We start from the raw sequence: 17,939 nt of genomic DNA on the forward strand, positions 1-17,939 counted from the left end.
CCAGCGAAGCATCACTTATAAGCACGTACAATGCTGTTCCACACTCAACGGAATATCTACAACCCAAAGCCTACAATGCTGAGTGTTGATGAAGACTCTCACTGCTGGTGCAAGGGTCAGTCAGTACATATTGCAAAACTGGCAGTACCTGCCAAAGCTAGCCATATGTATACTGTACTGCCTTGTGATTCCACTCCCTCAAAAATGAATAAATTCCCCCAAAGACAGAGGGGATTCCTGGGTGGCTCAGTGGTTTGGCACCTGCCTTCGACTCAGGGCATGATTCTGGAGTCCCGGGATTGAGTCTCGCATCAGGGAGCCTGCTTCTCCCTCTGCCTGCGTCTCTGCGTCTCTGCCTCTCTCTCTCTCTCTGCATCTCTCATCTCTGCCTCTCTCTCTCTGTGTCTCTCATGAATAAATAAAATCTTTAAACAAACAAACAAAAAGACAAATAGAGAAATGTTTACATTATCCTAATAGTCCCAAACTGGAAACAGCATAAATGTCCAAAAACAGTAGTACGAATAAATGAAATCAGTATATTCACACAATGGAACATTGTACAATAGTGAGAATGAACAACATGCACAATAACACAGATGCAATGTGCTACATGCAATAACACGGGGGAGTCTCACAAGCAGAATGTAAGTACAGGCAAAACTAATCCATGCTGTTAGGAGGCAGGAGAAGGAGGGAGGAGAACATGGGGAGGCTGCTTGGGGCTCATCATCCTCTTTTTGCTGATCTGAGGGCTAGTTATACATGTTTTCTCTTTATGAAAATACTTCTCTGTATGTATGTTATATTCCAAAAAATTTTTAACTGGGAAGGAATAACACCTTGTGACATTGCCTCAAAAGTATATAGTGCTGGGGGCACCTGGGTGACTCAGTGGTTGAGGGTCTGCCTTTGGCTCAGGTCATGATCCCGGGGTCCTGGGATCGAGTCCTGCATCAGGCTCCCCGCAGGGAGCCTGCTTGTCCCTCTGCCTGTGTCTCTGCCTCTCTCTCTGTGTCTCTCATGAATAAATAAAATCTTTTTAAAAAACAGTGTACAGTACAAAATGAACAACATGACAAAGAAAAATCGACAAATTCATAATCACGAAAGGAGATTTGAACACACCTTCCTCAGAAATTAATAGAGCAAGCAGAGCAAGACATTGGTGAGGAAATAGAAGATAGGAACAGTAAAATTAGCAGGCTTAACCTAATGGACACATAATCAGGAACCCAATTCAAAAATGAACGTTCTTTTTGAACATATCTAAGCTTTCACAGAAATTAACTACACGCTATTCCTCAGAGTAAGATAAAATAACCAATAGCCAATATCATACAGTCCTCATTCTCTGACAACTGAATTAGTATAAAAAAAAAGTGGCAGGAAAAAAAACACATACATTTGGAAATTTAAAAGCATGTGTCTAAATAATTCATGAATCCAAGAACAAATCTCATGAAATAAAATATTTAAAACTAAATGACAATGCAAACACTACCTATCAAAACTTGGGGCATGCTGTTAAAATGGCACTTAAGGCGACATTAATAGCTATAACGGCATACATTAAAATGAATAAAGTTTAAAAATTAATGAATTAAGAACTGAACTCAAAAAGTAAACACGGAGAGTTGTGTTGGTCTGAGTCAGAGGGAGCCTGTGCCAGAATTCCCTGCAGTGCTACTCCAAGAGAAAATTATTATGTTGGTACCAGCAGGATTCTGGGCGACCTCACAAAAGAGTTACGTGCTCCATTGTGGTGTGAAAGCGGCAAAAGACCTTTGTGAGAGTCTCCAGTGGGGAGCTGAGTCATGCCTGCAGACCTCCCAGGCTTCCTCCTAGCAGGCATCACTGCCAGGCGGGTCCTGGGCCTCAGACTAGCTCTCCATGCAGTCAGCACCACGCTCCAGAAATACCCTTACAATATCCCATGCCCACCGTTGCTCAAGATGAAGGGGAGTGGAGCCCTAGACCCCTGGTGGGGTGTCGATGGTGGAGATAACGCCCTTCACATTCACCTGGGGAGGTGAACTGAACCAGATGGAAGCTCCCTGAACTGGGGTGGTGATAATGACACTGTTTGTATCTCCATACAAATACATGCATGTCTATAAATGCATGCAAAAATGGTCTGAAAAGATACATGTCACTCTGGTAAGAGTGATTACTGCTGGGGAGAGCTCTGAGATTGCAGGTGGTGGTCAAGGACATTTCAGTTAATCAGTTATTTAATTATCTTAGAACAAGAATATGCTACTTAGGTAATTTAATAAATTTCTGTAGAAAGAGACTGGAAGGAATGTAAAAATGTTAACTATGGTTTTCATAGGATGGGTTTTATTATATAAATAATAAATTATGTTTTCTTTTTAAAAAATTCATTTATTTATTTATTTTATTTTATTTTATTTTATTTTATTTTATTTTAGAGAATGTGTGCAAGCAAGGAGAGGAGTAGAGGGAGAGGGAGAGAATCTCAAGCAGACTCCGAGCTGAGTGTGGAGCCCGATGTGGGATTTGATCTCACGACCCTGAAATCATGAACGGAGCCAAAACCAAGAGTCGGACGCTCAGTTGACTGAGCCACCCGGGTGCTCCAATAATAAATTATTTTTTCTATACACTTCTGTATTTTTTCATTTTTATTTTTTTTAAAGATTTTATTTATTTATTCATGAGAGACACAGAGAAAGAGAGAGAGGCAGAGACACAGGCAGAGGGAGAAGCAGGCTCCATGCAGGGAGCCTGACATGGAACTCAATCCCAGGACCCCGGGGTCACAACCTGAGCCAAAGACAGGCGCTCAACCGCTGAGCCACCCAGGCGTCCCTATTTTCCCATTTTAAAAAATCGAGGTGTACAAAAAAGTGTACAAATCTTCAATATATAACTTGATGAATTTTTACACACACACACACACCCATGACACCACCACCCAGAACAAGGTGGAGAACATTTCCGGCCCCCAGAACGCTCTTTCGAGCACCCTCCCAATCCTGGTCAGTACCTTCCAATACTATTCTGACTTCTCTCCCTCAAAATTGGTCTTGTCTGCCTTGAACTTCATATGAATGAGATCACGCAGTGCACATTCTTTCGTGCCTGGCTTCTTTCACTCAACATTACGGCGTCCGTGCTGCTGTGTGTAGTTGCAGCTTGTTGGTTTTCTTCATTGTTGTGTGGTAATATATGAATATACCACAGGGTTTTTTTTTTTTTAAGATTTTATTTATTTATTCATGAGAGACACAGAGAGAGGCAGAGACACAGGCAGAGGGAGGAGCAGGCTCCACACAGGGAGCCCGACGTGGGACTCAACCCCGGGTCTTCAGGATCACGCCCTGCACTGAAGGTGGCGCTAAACCGCTGGGCCACGAGGGCTGCCCCTATACCACAGATTTTTTTCTTCACATTCTACTCTTGGTGGATATGTGGGTTATTTTCAATTTGGGGTATTAATAAATAAAGCCACTACGATATTCTTGCACTTGTGTTGACCAGAGACTCGTTCGTCTTTTGATGGTCATTAAGTGCTCACTTCTTTGGGTATATGCCCGAGAGTGAAACTGCCTACTCATGAGCTATAAAGTATCTTTCACCTTTGTATGCCATCAAATATTTTCTAAAGTGTCTATACCTATTTACATGTAATCAGCCATAACTTTTATACTTAGGGAAAAAAATTGCTATTTTGAGAAATAAGAGAGACAGCAAAAGAAACTTTTTTCTAGACAAACTCCATAGCAGCAAATTTAACAATATATAAAATATATCATCCTTCACTTAAGCTGATTTATAGAGGTATCAGAAGGAGGTTTGGCTTTGTGGCTAAGTGCTCTGTTGGAGTCAAATAGTCAAAATACAAACCTCAACCCTGCAAATCACTAGTTATGTGACCTTCAGCAAATTACTAACCTTCTCTGCTCTTTGTTTTCTTGTCTAAGTTGGAATAATAATATTATCACCACATAAGATTATCATAAGGATTAATAAAAGAATGTTTATAAATTCCAGAGTATATATGTGCCTGAAATATAGTAAGAGTTCAATAAATGAACATACTGTTGGTATTATTAATAAGTAATTTTAATTTAATTAAATTTAATTACTTATTTTCAATATTTATTAGGCGACTATTAGCATTTTTAATCTGCTTAAATGCACAATAAGCCACTTTGATTTATTTAAAAATTTTTATTTATTTTTATTTTTTATTAATTTTTTTAATTTATTTATGATGGTCACAGAGAGAGAGAGGCAGAGAACAGGCAGAGGGAGAAGCAGGCTCCATGCACCGGGAGCCCGATGTGGGACTCGATCCCGGGTCTCCAGGATCGCGCCCTGGGCCAAAGGCAGGCGCTAAACCGCTGCGCCACCCAGGGATCCCCCGATTTATTTAAAAATTTTTAAAGAGTTTATTTATTTATTCATGAGAGACACACACAGAGAGAGGCAGAGACAGGCAGAGGGAGAAGCAGGCTCCCCACAAGGATCCCGATGCGGCACTAGATCCTGGGACCCCAGGATCATGACCTGAGCCGAGGGCAGATGCTCAAGCGCGGAGTCACCCAGGCATCCCAAGCCTTTTTATTTTAAAAAAAAACATTGATTAAAAAAAAAAAACATTGATAATTAATTCTCCAATCCCATTCTTGCCCTATTTCAACACTGATCAATTCTTACAAAGTTCCTCTCTGATGTTTATGATTGTGGCAATTTTTCTCTCAAATGGCTGGATGCCTTGAATGGCTTTTAGACTCAATTTAAGGACCAGTTTGCTGGAGTGTTGCTAAGAGAAAGTGCATCTAATTTGCCAAAACCAAATTAACTCCCAATACACAAGGGGACATATTTAAGCAGTAAACAGTTGATAAAAATATAAACATTTATTCTCCTTATTCCATGTGGACTAAAACTTAATTATTAAACTTACATTCACATGTCCAGACAAAGCATGTGCAATTAACGCAGTTTAAAAAATCATATCATCTTCAAATTACCTAAATTACTTACTCAACCAAGAGATGGTACAAAGTCTTTCCAACGAATTTAACCCAACAAGTTGGTTTTATTTTCTGCTCATCATGGGGTCTTTGGATGGATTTTTGAAAAAAATCCATATCAAGTCTCATTAGGAAAACTGGCCATATTTTGAATTAAATGCTAATACTGCAAGACCATTTCTAATTCAATCTCTTTTATATGCCCGTCACAGCAGATCTTCCATTTTCAGTATATTATTCTTTATTGAGTCCTAAGGCAAAATCTTGTCATTGAACACGTATGTGTAGGTGGGTGGGTTACAAACACAATCAATTAATTGACACATTACAACTGAAATGGCCCTGCCTTCTCCATTCCCAATTTTCCAACAGAATCGCTCTTGTCAATGTCCTTGTGTTGGCGAGTTACAGGTAAAGGTATTTGCTAGGTCAGACTTCCCAGTTTCTGGCCTCTACAAGGGGCCTTCCTTAGGTCCCCCTTCCTGAGCTTGGCTTTTTCGGCAGAGAATGTTCCTCATCCCTAAAGGTAAAGGTACCCTAGTCTCTCTTCTCAGGTTCTTTCTCTGCGGATGATGCGTCCTGCTGGGCAGAGGGGCCCTCTTTCCCTATGGGGTGTCTCATAGCTGGGGCTCTGATATTAAGGAGTCTGGGGCAAGACGGTTGTAGCAAGATGCTACCCTCTTTCTTTTACCTACCAAATTGCTTTGCCTTGAGATCAAGGAGGGAAAAATCAAGATTAGCATCACCACCGGGGATTAACTGTCCAAACATTTACAGACTTGAGTAATCTTTAGAAATGTTAGCTTTAGTTGTGGTTGTTATTCCAATGGCATGAGTGGAGGGCTGCATTCCAAATACAAGATCAGGAAGCACTGGACCCCGTTCCAGATGCTTCTTCCTCAAAGAAGCCCTGCACCCCTTTGTCCTTTTGTATTAATGGACTTTCTCTAATGATCTTCAAGATGGTTTTCATTCCAGCTGATCTTTAGGAGACACTAAAGAGGGGGGCACTCCTTTCAAATCACCTTTCTGCAGACAGGTTTCCAATCTGATTCAAGGCCACATCCTGGGCATCTGGTTTCTGTAGCTCAAAGAATTACTGCTCCTGATAAATTGCTGTGAGTTCCAAGGCTATTGCTGTCATATTGCATTCTCTGAGCATTTTCCAGTTCCCAACACATGGTTATAACACACACACACACACACACACACACACACTCCTCAACCCACTGGACTCCATTCCCATACCGCATCCAGGTAAGTCGTATGACAAAATAGCACAGGACCTGGAGACACTAAAAAAATCTGCATTGAGGATCCCTGGGTGGCTCAGCGGTTTAGCGCCTGCCTTCAGCCCAGGGTGTGATCCTGGAGTCCCGGGATCAAGTCCCACGTCGGGCTCCCGGCATGGAGTCTGCTTCTTCCTCTGCCTGTGTCTCTGCCTCTCTCTCTCTCTCTATGTCTATCATGAATAAATAAATAAAATCTTTTTTAAAAAATCTGCATTAAATGGAAAGCTTTGCAGAGAGGATTGGAAGTGGGTACTACACTTGCACACCTCTGAGGGTTCTCACAGAGGTGTGCCAGTGGCAGTCAGGCTTAAGGGGTGGAAGTCAGGGAGAGACACATTTTATTTATTTATTTATTTTTATTTTTAAAGATTTTACTTATTTATTCATGAGAGACACAGAGAGTGGCAGAGACACAGGCAGAGGGAGAAGCAGGCTCCCTGCAAGGGAGCCTCATGCGGGACTGGATCCCAGGACCCCGGGATCACCACCTGGGCCAAAGGCAGCCGCTCAACCACTGAGCCACCCAGGTGCCCCCTTGCGGGGTATTCAATAAACTTTGATCTCCTATGTTTTGCCTCACGCAAATTCCTTCACGTCCCACACTGCCACCAGCTTCCACCTAATCATCACCCCACATTTGAGGACCCACATCTGATCTGGACAACCACCCCCTGGCGACACCGCACCCATCTCTGAATCAGCACGGTGGAGGTCACACAACCAGTTGACGAGGGCTTTGTAGGAAAGAATGAAGCCTCAAATAGGCAAGGTTTCAGGGTTCCTTCCAACCCTGGGATTTTAAGAGATTTTTGAGGAAGAAATAAGGGAAAAGCAGAAAGAGAAAGAGAATAGAGAGGAGAGATGGGGAGGAAATGAAAGAATAAAATTTAAGAAGAGACAGGAAGGAAGGCCAGAGGCTGGAGACCATTCTGTGCATGTGCCAATCACCCATTCATACGGAAGGAAGCTGGTAAGGGCCTGACGGAGTGTCACGGCTCCCTGGTCGTCCACCTCCAGCACCTGCCCACTCCTGTCCCGTGAGGCCACCCTGGGGCCTGGCTTTGCCCCAGAGCACCAGGCTGGCTGAGCAGTGCATGCCCCTCCAGCGGGACGCGGAGCCCAGGACCAAGGAGGGGAAGAACTCTCAGAACCCTGCACATCTCTCTGGGGCCCTCAGGGTTCTAGGTCTCCAGTCATTAGGACAAGGACCCCGTCTTCCCCTCCTCGCTCCATACCCACGACCAGAGAACTGGGTTAGGCCAAAGCTGCTGAGCACTCACCCAGCCAGGCCTCTGCCAAATGCAATCATGTGGGTGGATTCCTGAACCAGTTATGAAATTGAGCCAGTCCCTGCCCCCTGCTCAAAGGCAGCAGTTTTGAATAGAACAAAGCTTTTATAATATAAGATTATATTTCTGAGCCGTGTCTCCGGCAGTGGGCTAGTTGTAGTGGAGGGCTCGAGCTGTGACTCTCAGAAGGGATTTTTTTTTTTCTCTGACACAGGTTTGCTGGTCTGAGCAGGGAAACAGGGCTCTGGCCCTGGGAAGAATCACAGCCCCCCGCCTCTGCCAGAAGACAGGCTAGAATAGGAGGCTGGGTGTCTGGACCTGGGCCGGGTCCCCAGGGTGGACTGGTCCAGTTAGGAAGCCTTGATACCCACCTAAAGGGTGGGGGAAAAAAAGAGATGGAAGCTGGAGCTACAGCTGGAATGTTTATCTGCTCCCCTATTTCTACGCCTTTCCTTTTATACCTCCCTTCCTGGCCACTCCCTGTTTTGCAGAGGGATTCCACTGACACACGGCCAGCCCAGGCCCTGCCCCGTGGGCTGGTCAGGGCCACAGCACTCCCTCTTAATTCCTGTTTCTGTCTCCTATTCTCCTCCACACAGGAAACCTCACTTCTAGGACTATCGAATCAGTGTGCTTTCGAATCCTACATGTGATCCTACATGATCCTACACTGATCCTACATGTGCACCCACCTCAACTCACCCCAGGGACTCACAGACCTTGTCAGCTGTCCATCATCCACTGAGCAGCCCTGTCCCAGACACACACGTGCGCACACGCGCAGGCACCTGCTTGGGCATGCACACACAGCTCCTCCACTGAAGGTGCCAGCTTGTTCTGCAGAACCAGCCTTGCCAGGTTGGTTTTCTGCTCTCCATCATTTGCCTGCTCTGTACTTTGTGTTATCTGGGACTTCTTTTGTGCAAGGTGCAGCAGTCTTGCCCCTATGAATCCCCCCACGGTCTTCTTCTCACTGGAGGTGAAACCGAAACCAGGCAGTCCACACACGTGCCTACATGCGCACACACACACACACACACACACACACAGCAACACCCCATCACAGCCACAGTGTCGACCCACGGAGGATTTGGCACCCACACAACACACTCCACGTGCATGCCCTTGAGCTCCCTGGACTCCTGGAGCTTAGCCTGCAGAGAGCCACCCACCCTCCCTGCAAGCCCTCTCCATTCCTTCCAGCCTCCACCATCCCACGTGGTTTCACCCCCTCCACCCAGGAGTCCGAGGCGCCGCCGAGAAAGAGCAGGCGGCAAAATCACAGGACAGTCAAACCACCACGAAATCACACAAAGGATCCCAAAGGGAGGATCCTGGGGGCTCCTTCCTTCTGTGGTTTCCACAGCATCCCCCAGGCTTCCTTCCTCTGTCCCCCCCCCCCCCCCCCCGAAAGAGTCAGCGAGCCCAGTTCAAATCGATTGTTTTATTGACTGTTTACATACAGACGCCTTTAGAAAAGGGCGCGGGCTCCGGAGGGGGCAGGGCGCTCCTCCGCCCCGGGCCGCACTTGTGCTGCGCTTTGCGGACGGGCCGGTCCCGACGCCCGACCCCCCACCCCCCCCCAGCCCCATCCCCGACGTTTACCTTCAAGAATGAAAACAGGACCCCGCCCCAGGCGCCGCGCCGAGTCCACCCTCCCTCCCGCCCCCACCCCTGCCCGCCCGCCCCCCGCCCCCCTACACTACACGGTCACACTTTACGGAACACAGACTTCTGCTACGGAGCTCGCTCGGCTATAGGACTAGTCGCCGGGAGGGAGGGGGGGCGGGTGGCCCAGGACCGGGCCTCTCCGGTCCGCATCCCGCAGCCCGGCGCGCTCCGGCTTTGTGCTGCGACCTGGGGCGCGGCCGGGGACCGCCCTGGACTTCCTTTGCACCCCCCTCCCCCAACCTGGAACGCAGGTCTGGGCTGCGGGCAGCAGCGGAGGTGGAGGTGGAGGTGGAGGTGGAGGTGGAGAGCTCCGAGCGCCGGGACCCCAACTCACCCACAACGAAACTCCCCCAGGGCAAAGCCCGCGGCTCCGCGGCGCCTTAAGTTAGGAGGAGGAGGGAGAGAACGGGGTCCCCCCACACGCGTCCCAGGGGCTGGGAAGGGGGTGTTAGCACCAGACCCGGAGTGTCGCTGTCTTTGGGGGGCGGGGGACAAAAACAAAAACAAAAAAACACAACGAAAATATGAAAATCGGAGGCGGAGCTGAAAGGCGCCCCAGCCGATCAGCAGGCTGGGGGGATGGGGGCACCGAAGGGTTTGCTTCCCCGGTCGGAAGCGGGCTTCCAAACTAAGACTAGGGAGTTGCCACCAAAGTCCTGGCTTCTGGGACGTGCACCCCAGAAAGGACGGAGTGGGGGTCCAGGCGGGACCCTGCAGCGCTCCGCGAAAGGGGCTTCTGCTGCGGGTCCGGGCTGACCCCGGGCCGCAGCGTTGCCACCAGACGCTCCCCACGGCAGCTCGGTTTCCTCGAGTTCCAGAGCCCACGGCAGGCAGGAGCATCACATTTTGTAGATAACAATTGCGGTGGGAATGGAGAGGCGCGGACGTGGCTTCAGGGGCGGCAGGTGGGGTATCAGAGGGAGGGCAGCGCGGGTACTGTGCTTGCCACGGAGGGGCACTGGGTCCGCCAGGTATTGGGGGGCCAGGGACGGGTGAAGTCGTCCCCCTCCCCACTAGAGGTCCCCGGTAGTGAAGGTCGGGGCTGGTAAAGGGGCGGAGTAAGTGAAGGTTGCAGGACGGGGTGGGGGTGGGCAGCGTCCTGCCAGCCCGGGGCTTCTGCTACCGCGCACCCAAGGTGGGGGACGGGAATGGGCGGGCCCTCGGCGCTGGGGGTTCAGCCTGCCGTCTGCTTGTAGTTGCCATTAATTTCCTGGGCGATGTTGACCGCCTCAGCGCCCAGGGGCAGCCGATCACTGTACTCAGAGCCCGCCTCGAACTCCTCTTGGTTGGCCTTGGACTGGGACTCCGCCAGCGAGCAGGCCGCCAGGCTCTCCTCCCTCTGCAGGTCCCCGCCTGGGTCCCCCTGCTCCGCATCTTCCTCCAGGCCCTCCCCGGAGGCCTCCTCTGGCCCGCCGGCGTCTGCCCCGCCGTCTGCGGGGTAGCTTTTCTCGGACTCGAGGTAGGAGGCACGCGGGTCAAAGTCGGCGGCGATGCGTTTCTCCATGGGGTCAGGGGCCTGTGGCCGCAGGATTAGACGGTAGGGCTTACCTGGGTGTTTGGCCAAGAGGTGGCAGCAGGCGGCGCCCAGCAGGGGCACGGTGGCCAGCACCAGGAGGAACACGCTCACCGCCACGATCACCAGCAGGGAGGGCAGCTCCTTCTTGGTGGCGAACACCACCTGCACGTGGCAGGCCTCCCCTGCTAGGGCCAGGCACACGGAGTAGTTAGTGCCGGGCCGCAGGCCGCGGAACCAGTAGGCGTTGACCCCCTCCTCCACACGCGACCACTGCACGGCCGCGCCGCCCCCGGCTGGACACAGGTAGAGCAGGCGCAGCGGCCTCCGGCCGGGCCGCCCGGGACCCCCGGGCCCGGATCCCCAGCGCGCCGCCAGCGGCGTCAGCTGCACCCGAGCCTCGCGCTCCGCCACGTCCAGCGCGATGACCCCCAGCTCGAAGACGTGCTGCTTGAGCTCCGAGCTCTGGTTGAACGCGTGGTTGGACACGTACCGCGAGGGGTCCCCGTGGCCACAGCGCTGCTCCTCCACCGGGTGCGCGGAGACCTGGTCCTCCGCCTCCTCCCCCTCACCTGCCTCCGCCTCCTCCTCCTCCTCCGGCCCTGCCTCCGCCTCCCCGAGGGCAACCCGGGCCAGGCCTTGGCCTTTGACTTTGCCCTCGGGCTTGGACGGTAGAACGCTGTTGCCTCGGCCTTTGGCTGTGGACTTGCGCTCAGAAGTAGGGGCCTGCCCTTCAGAGTCTCCCCCAGCGCCGGGAGCGTGCTTGGGGGGCCCAGCAGCCGCCACCGCCACGCGGAGGGACGTGGAGTTGGCGCCCAGCTCATTGTGGGCACGGCAGGTGTAGATGCCCGCTTCCTTGGCACTCAGGAGGGGCACCAAGAGGGAACCGTTGGTGAGGGCCAGGAATCGGGGGGTGGCTGGAGGTGCGGGCCACGCGGGTGCTGGAGTGGGGGTTGGGGCCTCGGTCTGGGTCAGCCCGTTCCCATCTCCATCCTCCTCCCTGTCCTCTGCCCCAAGCCCCTCGTCCTCCCCGCTTGGGACGGGAGGCTCTAAGACTACGGTACCACCCGGGATCTGAAGTTGCCATTGTAGGCGGGGTGTGGGGTGTCCTTCCGCGACGCAGTGGAGCATGAGCGCCAGGCCCGCGGGCAACGGGCTGCCCGGAGCCTCAGGCGGCGGCTCCGCACTCAGCCGCACGCTGGGTGGGACACAGGACAGGGCGGGCAGGCGGTGCACCGGCACCCCCTGCAGCGCCGGAGGCGAGGCACACGCAATGGAGTCGGGCTCGGGTAAGGAGACCCTGGTGCTTGCGGCCCAGGTCTGCAGCCACACGAGGCTGCAGCCGCAGTGGAAGGGGTTGTGATACAGTTGCAGATGCGACAGCGCGCTCAAGGCGTCGAAGGTGCCGGGAGCCAGAGTCCGCAGGCGGTTGTTGTTGATGCGCAGGGAGCGCAGGTCGGGCAGTGCCCCGAGGGCGTCCCGGGGCAGCGAGCCCAAGCGATTGTGGTTCATTTTCAGTAGCTGCAGCGCGCTCAGGTTACGCAGGTCGCTCCACGGAAAGCTGGATATGAGGTTGTGGCTGAGGTCGAGGTTCTTGAGCTGGCTCAGCACCGCCAGCGCGCCCGGCTCCACCGTGCGCACCTCATTGTGGGCCAGCCACAGCGACGTGACCTGGGTGACGTCGGCGAAGGCCCCACGCCGCAGCACCGTGATCTTGTTGGCCGACAGGCTAAGCGTGGTCACGTTGGCCGGCAGTCCCTCGGGCACCTCTCGCAGCTCCTTGTACGCGCAGTCGGCGAACTGGTGCGCGTACTTGTCCACGCAGGCGCAAGGCTCTGGGCACGCTGCAGCCACTCCTAGCAGAGCCCAGGCCAGCCACAGGGCCCGCAGGGGCACCATCGCGGAATCTGCAGGTGGAAGCCAGGGGAAGAGGGGAGAAGGTGACTCAGGAGCCCCGCTTCCCTCCCCCTATTAAGTACTGTCTGCGCAAACCCATCTAGGGCAGGCCCTAGGGCTCCAGTAACCTCCTCCGGGCTCAGGAGTCTTTCTTGGACAGGAGTAGGGGGCTCGATCAAAGTCTCAGGATCCAGTGCATGCTCTCTCTCAGGGCCCTGACTTCCTTTTCTAGCGGACTCGGACCTCGATTTCCCCCCCTATCCCTTCAATCTGGCACCAGACCCCTCAGAGGCTCAGCAGCTGGCCTGTCTGCGCTGGGCTCTACCCTGACCCCCGTGTGTGTGTGTGTGTGTGTGTGTGTGTGTGTGTGTGTGTGTGTCTAAGCCTTGTTTAACTCCTTGGCAGGGAACCACAATAAAGTATTTTTGTGTGACCTGTTGTCCTTCCTGGAACCATATGTCCCATGCACAGCACTCACACACGCGACAAAACGAGCAGACAACAATACAAACACGCGCTGGGCACCGCCATCAAATCAAGTCCTGCCGGGGTTTAGAGGTTCCCAGCCCATTTGCTAGCATACACACACAAAGACACCCAGGCGTGGACACACTGCACCCTGGAGACTTCATTGTTCTTTCGGCTGAACCTAGCTTTTGCACAGCGTTCTCCCTCGCGGCGCTCTCCTGTTCATTGTGCAGCTGAGCTGACAGACACAAGGACACAAGTCCTCGCACGAACCGACCCACACATGGGCACACGTGCGCACGCTTGCATGCACAAAAGCCCTCCGCTGAGGCTGAAATCCCAGCGGATCGGCAATGCCCAGAACTTGCAGCGGTGGTGGGAGGCGACCCGGGTAGCAGACCCGACGGCGCCCCTCCCTCAGACACCCAAGCACTCTGCCCTGGGCTGCAGCTCCCTGGGACGCGGGAGAACCGAGGTTGCTGGGTCAACTTCCGTCTGAGAGAGGAGGTCCTCCCCCACGCCTGGACCGGGATCCTTGAGGAGGATGTCACTAAAGATGCCTCCTCCCATCCCCAAGAGCCCAGGCGGCTCCCAGAGGGCATGGGGTCCCCAAGCTGCAGGTGACGGGCTGCCACTAGCTAAGGAAGCCGGAGATGGTCCCAGAATCTGCCCCTTTTCTGCAGCTCCGATGCCTTAGCATTCTTCCCCCCCCCACCCCCCCAGTAAAACCTTCTCATCCGCAGCCACCCAAACGCCTGCTGCTCCCACCTGGGGCTCTGGGAAGGTAGGGCTGAGCCCCTCCCACACGCCCCTCTTTGGGAACCTGGGTTCCCCACGCCGCCTTTGCTCCCAAGGGAGGCCCCCTCCCCGCCCCTCCTGGTCTCCCCCTGACGGCACCAGCGGATTACGGGACCCCAGGTGTGACGTACCTACACCGGGGGCGAGGTTGTGGGGCATCCCCAGGCTTACCCGCTGCTCGCTGACCCTCCGCTCGCTGCCCTCGGGCTGCAACCTCTGCTCCGGACGGGAGGTCTGGGGGCCAGGCCACTGCCCAAGGGCGCTTTCCACATCTGTTGCTGGCTGTGGGAAAGACCGGGGAGGGCGGAGAAGGGGCCAGGTGAGAGTGGGCAGCTCCCGGGCCCTGAGGTCCCGCTTCAGTTTTTCCTTTCGCGTCCGTTCCCCGCACGTCTGGCTGGCTGCACACTGGAGTCCTCGCGCGCTCCCGGCTGGGCGGCCACGCGCACAGCCTCTCCCACCTCCCGCATGGGCCGCATTTGTTAAAGCCGCAGCGGCTCACCCCGAGGCTGAGCCGCGCGGGTCCCCAGGGTGCCCCCGCGCGCACCGCCCTCCTCCGGCTCTCCCCGGTTCCCCGCACACCCAGACCCACGGCCCCCCACGTTCACACACCGGGCAGACATTGCCACTATGCCTAATCACACCACCCCCCACATCCAAACACATTAGTGCAGACACACACGGACCCTTCACACCCTCCACGCAGTCGACCTTCACATGTTAGAATTCTTTATCATCATGTAATAATAACCGAGGCAATGTGTGGAGGCCTCCCTACCTTCACACACCTTTTCAAAGGCTCACCTTCGCCCGGGACGCTCACCACTGTCCCCCCCCCGCCCCGCCACGCGCGCACACACACATTCACGCTCACTCACCCTCACGCGCGGGTCCCGCCGGGGCCGGGGAGCTTCGCTGCTAATTGAATGCCAGCCGCTTTTACGCCCAGCAACACGTGAGACAAACCATCTTTGAGGAATTTGGGGGAAGGCGAGGCGCACGACCGGAGGGGGGGGCGTGTCTTTGCCTTTAAACTCTTTCTGCAAACGCGGGCCGCGGCGCCGGCGGACCTGAACTAGGACCTGCTGAGCTGCGCGCAGCCGGGCGCGCGCGGACCCTTCCTTCCCGCACCCCCCTCCCCACTAGCAGCCTCCTCCCCGAAGCCACGTTCAACACGATGCATAATTGATAGTGTTAGCAGAGCGCCTCGCCCTCCCTGCTATTTTTTGCTTGGATCTGGGTAGATGCGAGCCCTGGTCTCCCCCGCCCCCCGCCTGTCTAACCCGGAGACGGGAGCGCAGGACCCGCGGGGCGCGCGGGGAGGTGACGCCTACACCCCAGCCCGCCGCCGCCCCTGCCCAGCCGCTTACCCCCTAATCTTTGGGTCTGGATTTCCGTGGCTGGAGCAGCGCGCGAAGCCCACCTCCCAGCCTGCAGCCTGGGCGCACGGCCCGGTGCGCGGGGAGCGCGGTACCGGCCTACGCCTCCCTCCCCCGGGGCGGCCTGGGCGCACCCCGGCGCCTTACCGTCAGCTCTTGGCAGCTACCGGGGAGGGGGGCACCGGGGCTGAGCGGCAGGCAGCAGCGCCCCAGGGATGGTTACAAAACGTCTGCTCCTCCCGAGCCGTGTGGGCTGGGAACTTCAGGCCCGAGCCTCTCTCGCCGTCCCTCCCTCGCCGACGTCTTCACAGCCTCTCCGGCAAACCGTCAACCCCACGCACTAGCCCCCAAGCCTCCGCGGCCGCCACCGCCACCGCCAGCGTGTCTCACACCCTCACACAACAGCCGGCCTCAGCAGATTCGAATACTCGCTGTTCCCGACTCTCGCTCCCTGTCTCTGGCGAAACCCCGACATTTCTTTTAGCGACGAGGAGGTGGAGGCGCAGGAATGTCGAGGCATTTGGCTGGAACTCGATGTGTAGCTCCTGCCTGCCCATAGCAGCCCTGGAGACAGAGCTGGCGGCCAGAATGGGGAAGGGGATGCAGGCTCCGGGAGACCCCGGGGACCCCCCCCCCTTCCTTCCCGGTCCTTTCCCTGGACGCTGCGCGCTCTGGGGCGCCCGGTCCCCGAGCCCTCATCCCAGGCCTGGTGCGGGGGTTCTCTGACGGTGGGTCGATGGTGCGGGTTTGGGGCCTCTGAGATCAATCTCCCGATTTGAGTGTTGAGCATTTTAATGAGCCAGGGAAGTGGGGAAGGGAGACGGACGAGGAGCTTTGCAGCTACACGGGCTGCCCAACCGGCGCTCCGAGAATCCTTTGTAAATTAAATATGAACCGACCGGCGCGCGCTCAGCATCCCTCTCTCTCTCCTCCTCCTACGGGGGCTGCAGGCGGCCCAACGGGCTGGGACCGGCCCGGCTCCTTCGGACCAGGATTGAGAACCCAGAATGTCACTCCACCTGCCTGGGCCTGACGACCTAGGGGGAGAATACAGGGACGCCCTGAGAGCGATGGGGTCTTCAAGGAGGGTTGGAGGGGTGAGGGCGCCTGGGTTCCCCAGTCTGGGGCCGAGTCCCTGCGGTTGGGCCAGGGAGTGGCGCAGCGGGAGGGTCCGGTGCAACCTCTTTGTCCGTGGAGCCAGGGCGGCGTGTTGGGAACGCGAAGGGGGGCGGTTCTGCGACCTCGGTTTTGGAAGAGGGGTCCTGGAGGCGGGGGGGCCCCGCAGCAAGGATGGGCAGGCAGGGCCCGGCGGCGCGGGTCTGGAAGACGTCCGGGGGCGCGGGGGAGGGGCGCCTGCCCTAGAGGCGGGGACCGAAGCTCGGGCGGGAGGCGCCCTGCTTGTGGACCTTTCCACCCAGCTTTCACCTTTCTTGTGGTTCTTTTTGCCTTGGTCGAGGAGGCGGACAGGTAGGCAGGCGGGTGAGGGACAACCTGGAAGCGCTGATGGAATGGAAGGCGGAGGCTGGGGAGCAGAAGGGGGAATGGGGTGGCTCATCCTCCGCGGAGAGCTTCCCGGAACCGCAGGGACCCGCCCCGCCAGCGTCCCGGGAACCCCCTTTTTCGTGGCTCGCTTGCCAGGGATGCAGAAGCCAGAGGATTCGGCGGGGAGACGGGGCTCCGGGGGCCAGGAGGGCGGCCAAGGATGCGGTGGTCACCCAGGCGAGGGACCGGCCGCCCGCGGGCCCCTGCGACCCCCGCCCACTCTCCAGCGAGCGCTTCTGTGCCCCGAGCCCCGGTGGGGGAGAGACGCCCCTTACCCCCGCCTGCGACCCCGGAGAGCCCAGTGCCTGCCCTGCCGGGGCAGAGTCCGCTGAGGCCGGGCCGGGAGCCACGCCTGCAGGATCAGCCTGGGGCCCCGCCAGGAGAGGACCGCGCGTTCCCCCCGGGGCGGCCGGGGCGCGGGAGCTGGCGTGCGGTCTGTAGGGTGAATGATGCTACAGTTGCGAGGGGCCCGGGAGCCCGAGCAGCGAACACCCCACCCCCGCCGCCGCCCACGTCCTTGATCGTTAAAGAAACAGGCACCTAATCAGGTGCGTGGAAGCAGGTAGGCGGGGAGGAGGGATTCAAGGTTCTCAGCCGCCGGGGGTGGGGGGGAGGGGGCGGGTTCCAGAATGGGATTCTGTAGCATCCCGGGCTCAGGCTTCTGGACCAGGATGGGGGCCGGAACCTCGACAGGCCCCCCCGCCCCCCGGCAGCTGTGGCTCCAGGCTGGTCTTTGCGGATCGACTTCTGACTGCAGACTTCGCGGACCTGCGTGGTCCAGAGGGTGAGGAGGGTCGCAAGCCCGCGGCCTCCCGCGCTGGTTCCCGCGGCTCCGTGGGCTCCCGGTCTCGGTCCCGGGCCTGGTCCGTGCGCGCCCCCTGCTGGACACGGTGTGCCGGGCGCAGAGGCCGGGGCCGGGGCCCAGAGGGGCACGCGCCCCCCAGGGCACCGCAGCTTTCCTTCTCAAGCCCACCCAGTCTCGCCCAGGGCGTCTGCAGCCTCCTGCCCGCTGCTCACCACACGGCGCCCCATTGAGTCCCAGCACGTTCCAGTGCGCTCAGTTCTCCAGGGAGGGAGGAAATCTT

At 55.9% G+C, this 17,939-nt stretch overlaps 1 protein-coding gene across 6 annotated transcripts; it reads right to left on the reverse strand.

Moving 5' to 3' along the window:
* Positions 1–9,025: 9,025 nt before the first annotated feature.
* ISLR2 (immunoglobulin superfamily containing leucine rich repeat 2) lies at positions 9,026–17,939 on the reverse strand. 6 transcript variants are annotated; one of them, XM_041746601.1, is made up of 4 exons: positions 17,130–17,290; positions 16,738–16,834; positions 14,108–14,218; positions 9,026–12,681 (listed from the first exon to the last, which is right to left on the reverse strand). In XM_041746601.1, the coding sequence occupies exon 4, from the start codon at positions 12,671–12,673 to the stop codon at positions 10,436–10,438; it is 2,238 nt and encodes a 745-aa protein (XP_041602535.1). In that variant the 5' UTR covers positions 12,674–12,681; positions 14,108–14,218; positions 16,738–16,834; positions 17,130–17,290; the 3' UTR covers positions 9,026–10,435. The 6 variants fall into 6 exon arrangements, with proteins under 6 accessions (XP_041602535.1, XP_041602534.1, XP_041602530.1 ...); XM_041746600.1 differs by lacking the exon at positions 16,738–16,834 and having other exon boundaries at positions 17,130–17,939; XM_041746596.1 differs by having other exon boundaries at positions 16,738–17,939.

This window comes from Vulpes lagopus, chromosome 2 (genome assembly GCF_018345385.1).
Source record: "Vulpes lagopus strain Blue_001 chromosome 2, ASM1834538v1, whole genome shotgun sequence".
NCBI lineage: Eukaryota > Metazoa > Chordata > Mammalia > Carnivora > Canidae > Vulpes > Vulpes lagopus.

Bases quoted from the DNA above. Each gene is read 5' to 3' on its own strand.
- ISLR2 (XM_041746596.1), bottom strand. From the start codon at position 16,867: ATGAGCCACCCCATTCCCCCTTCTGCTCCCCAGCCTCCGCCTTCCATT. The intron at 14,219-16,737 runs GTGAAAGCTGGG...TCTTTCCCACAG, and splicing joins CAAAAAGAACCACAAGAAAG to CCAGCAACAGATGTGGAAAG. The intron at 12,682-14,107 runs GTAAGCCTGGGG...TTCCACCTGCAG, and splicing joins GGAGGGTCAGCGAGCAGCGG to ATTCCGCGATGGTGCCCCTG.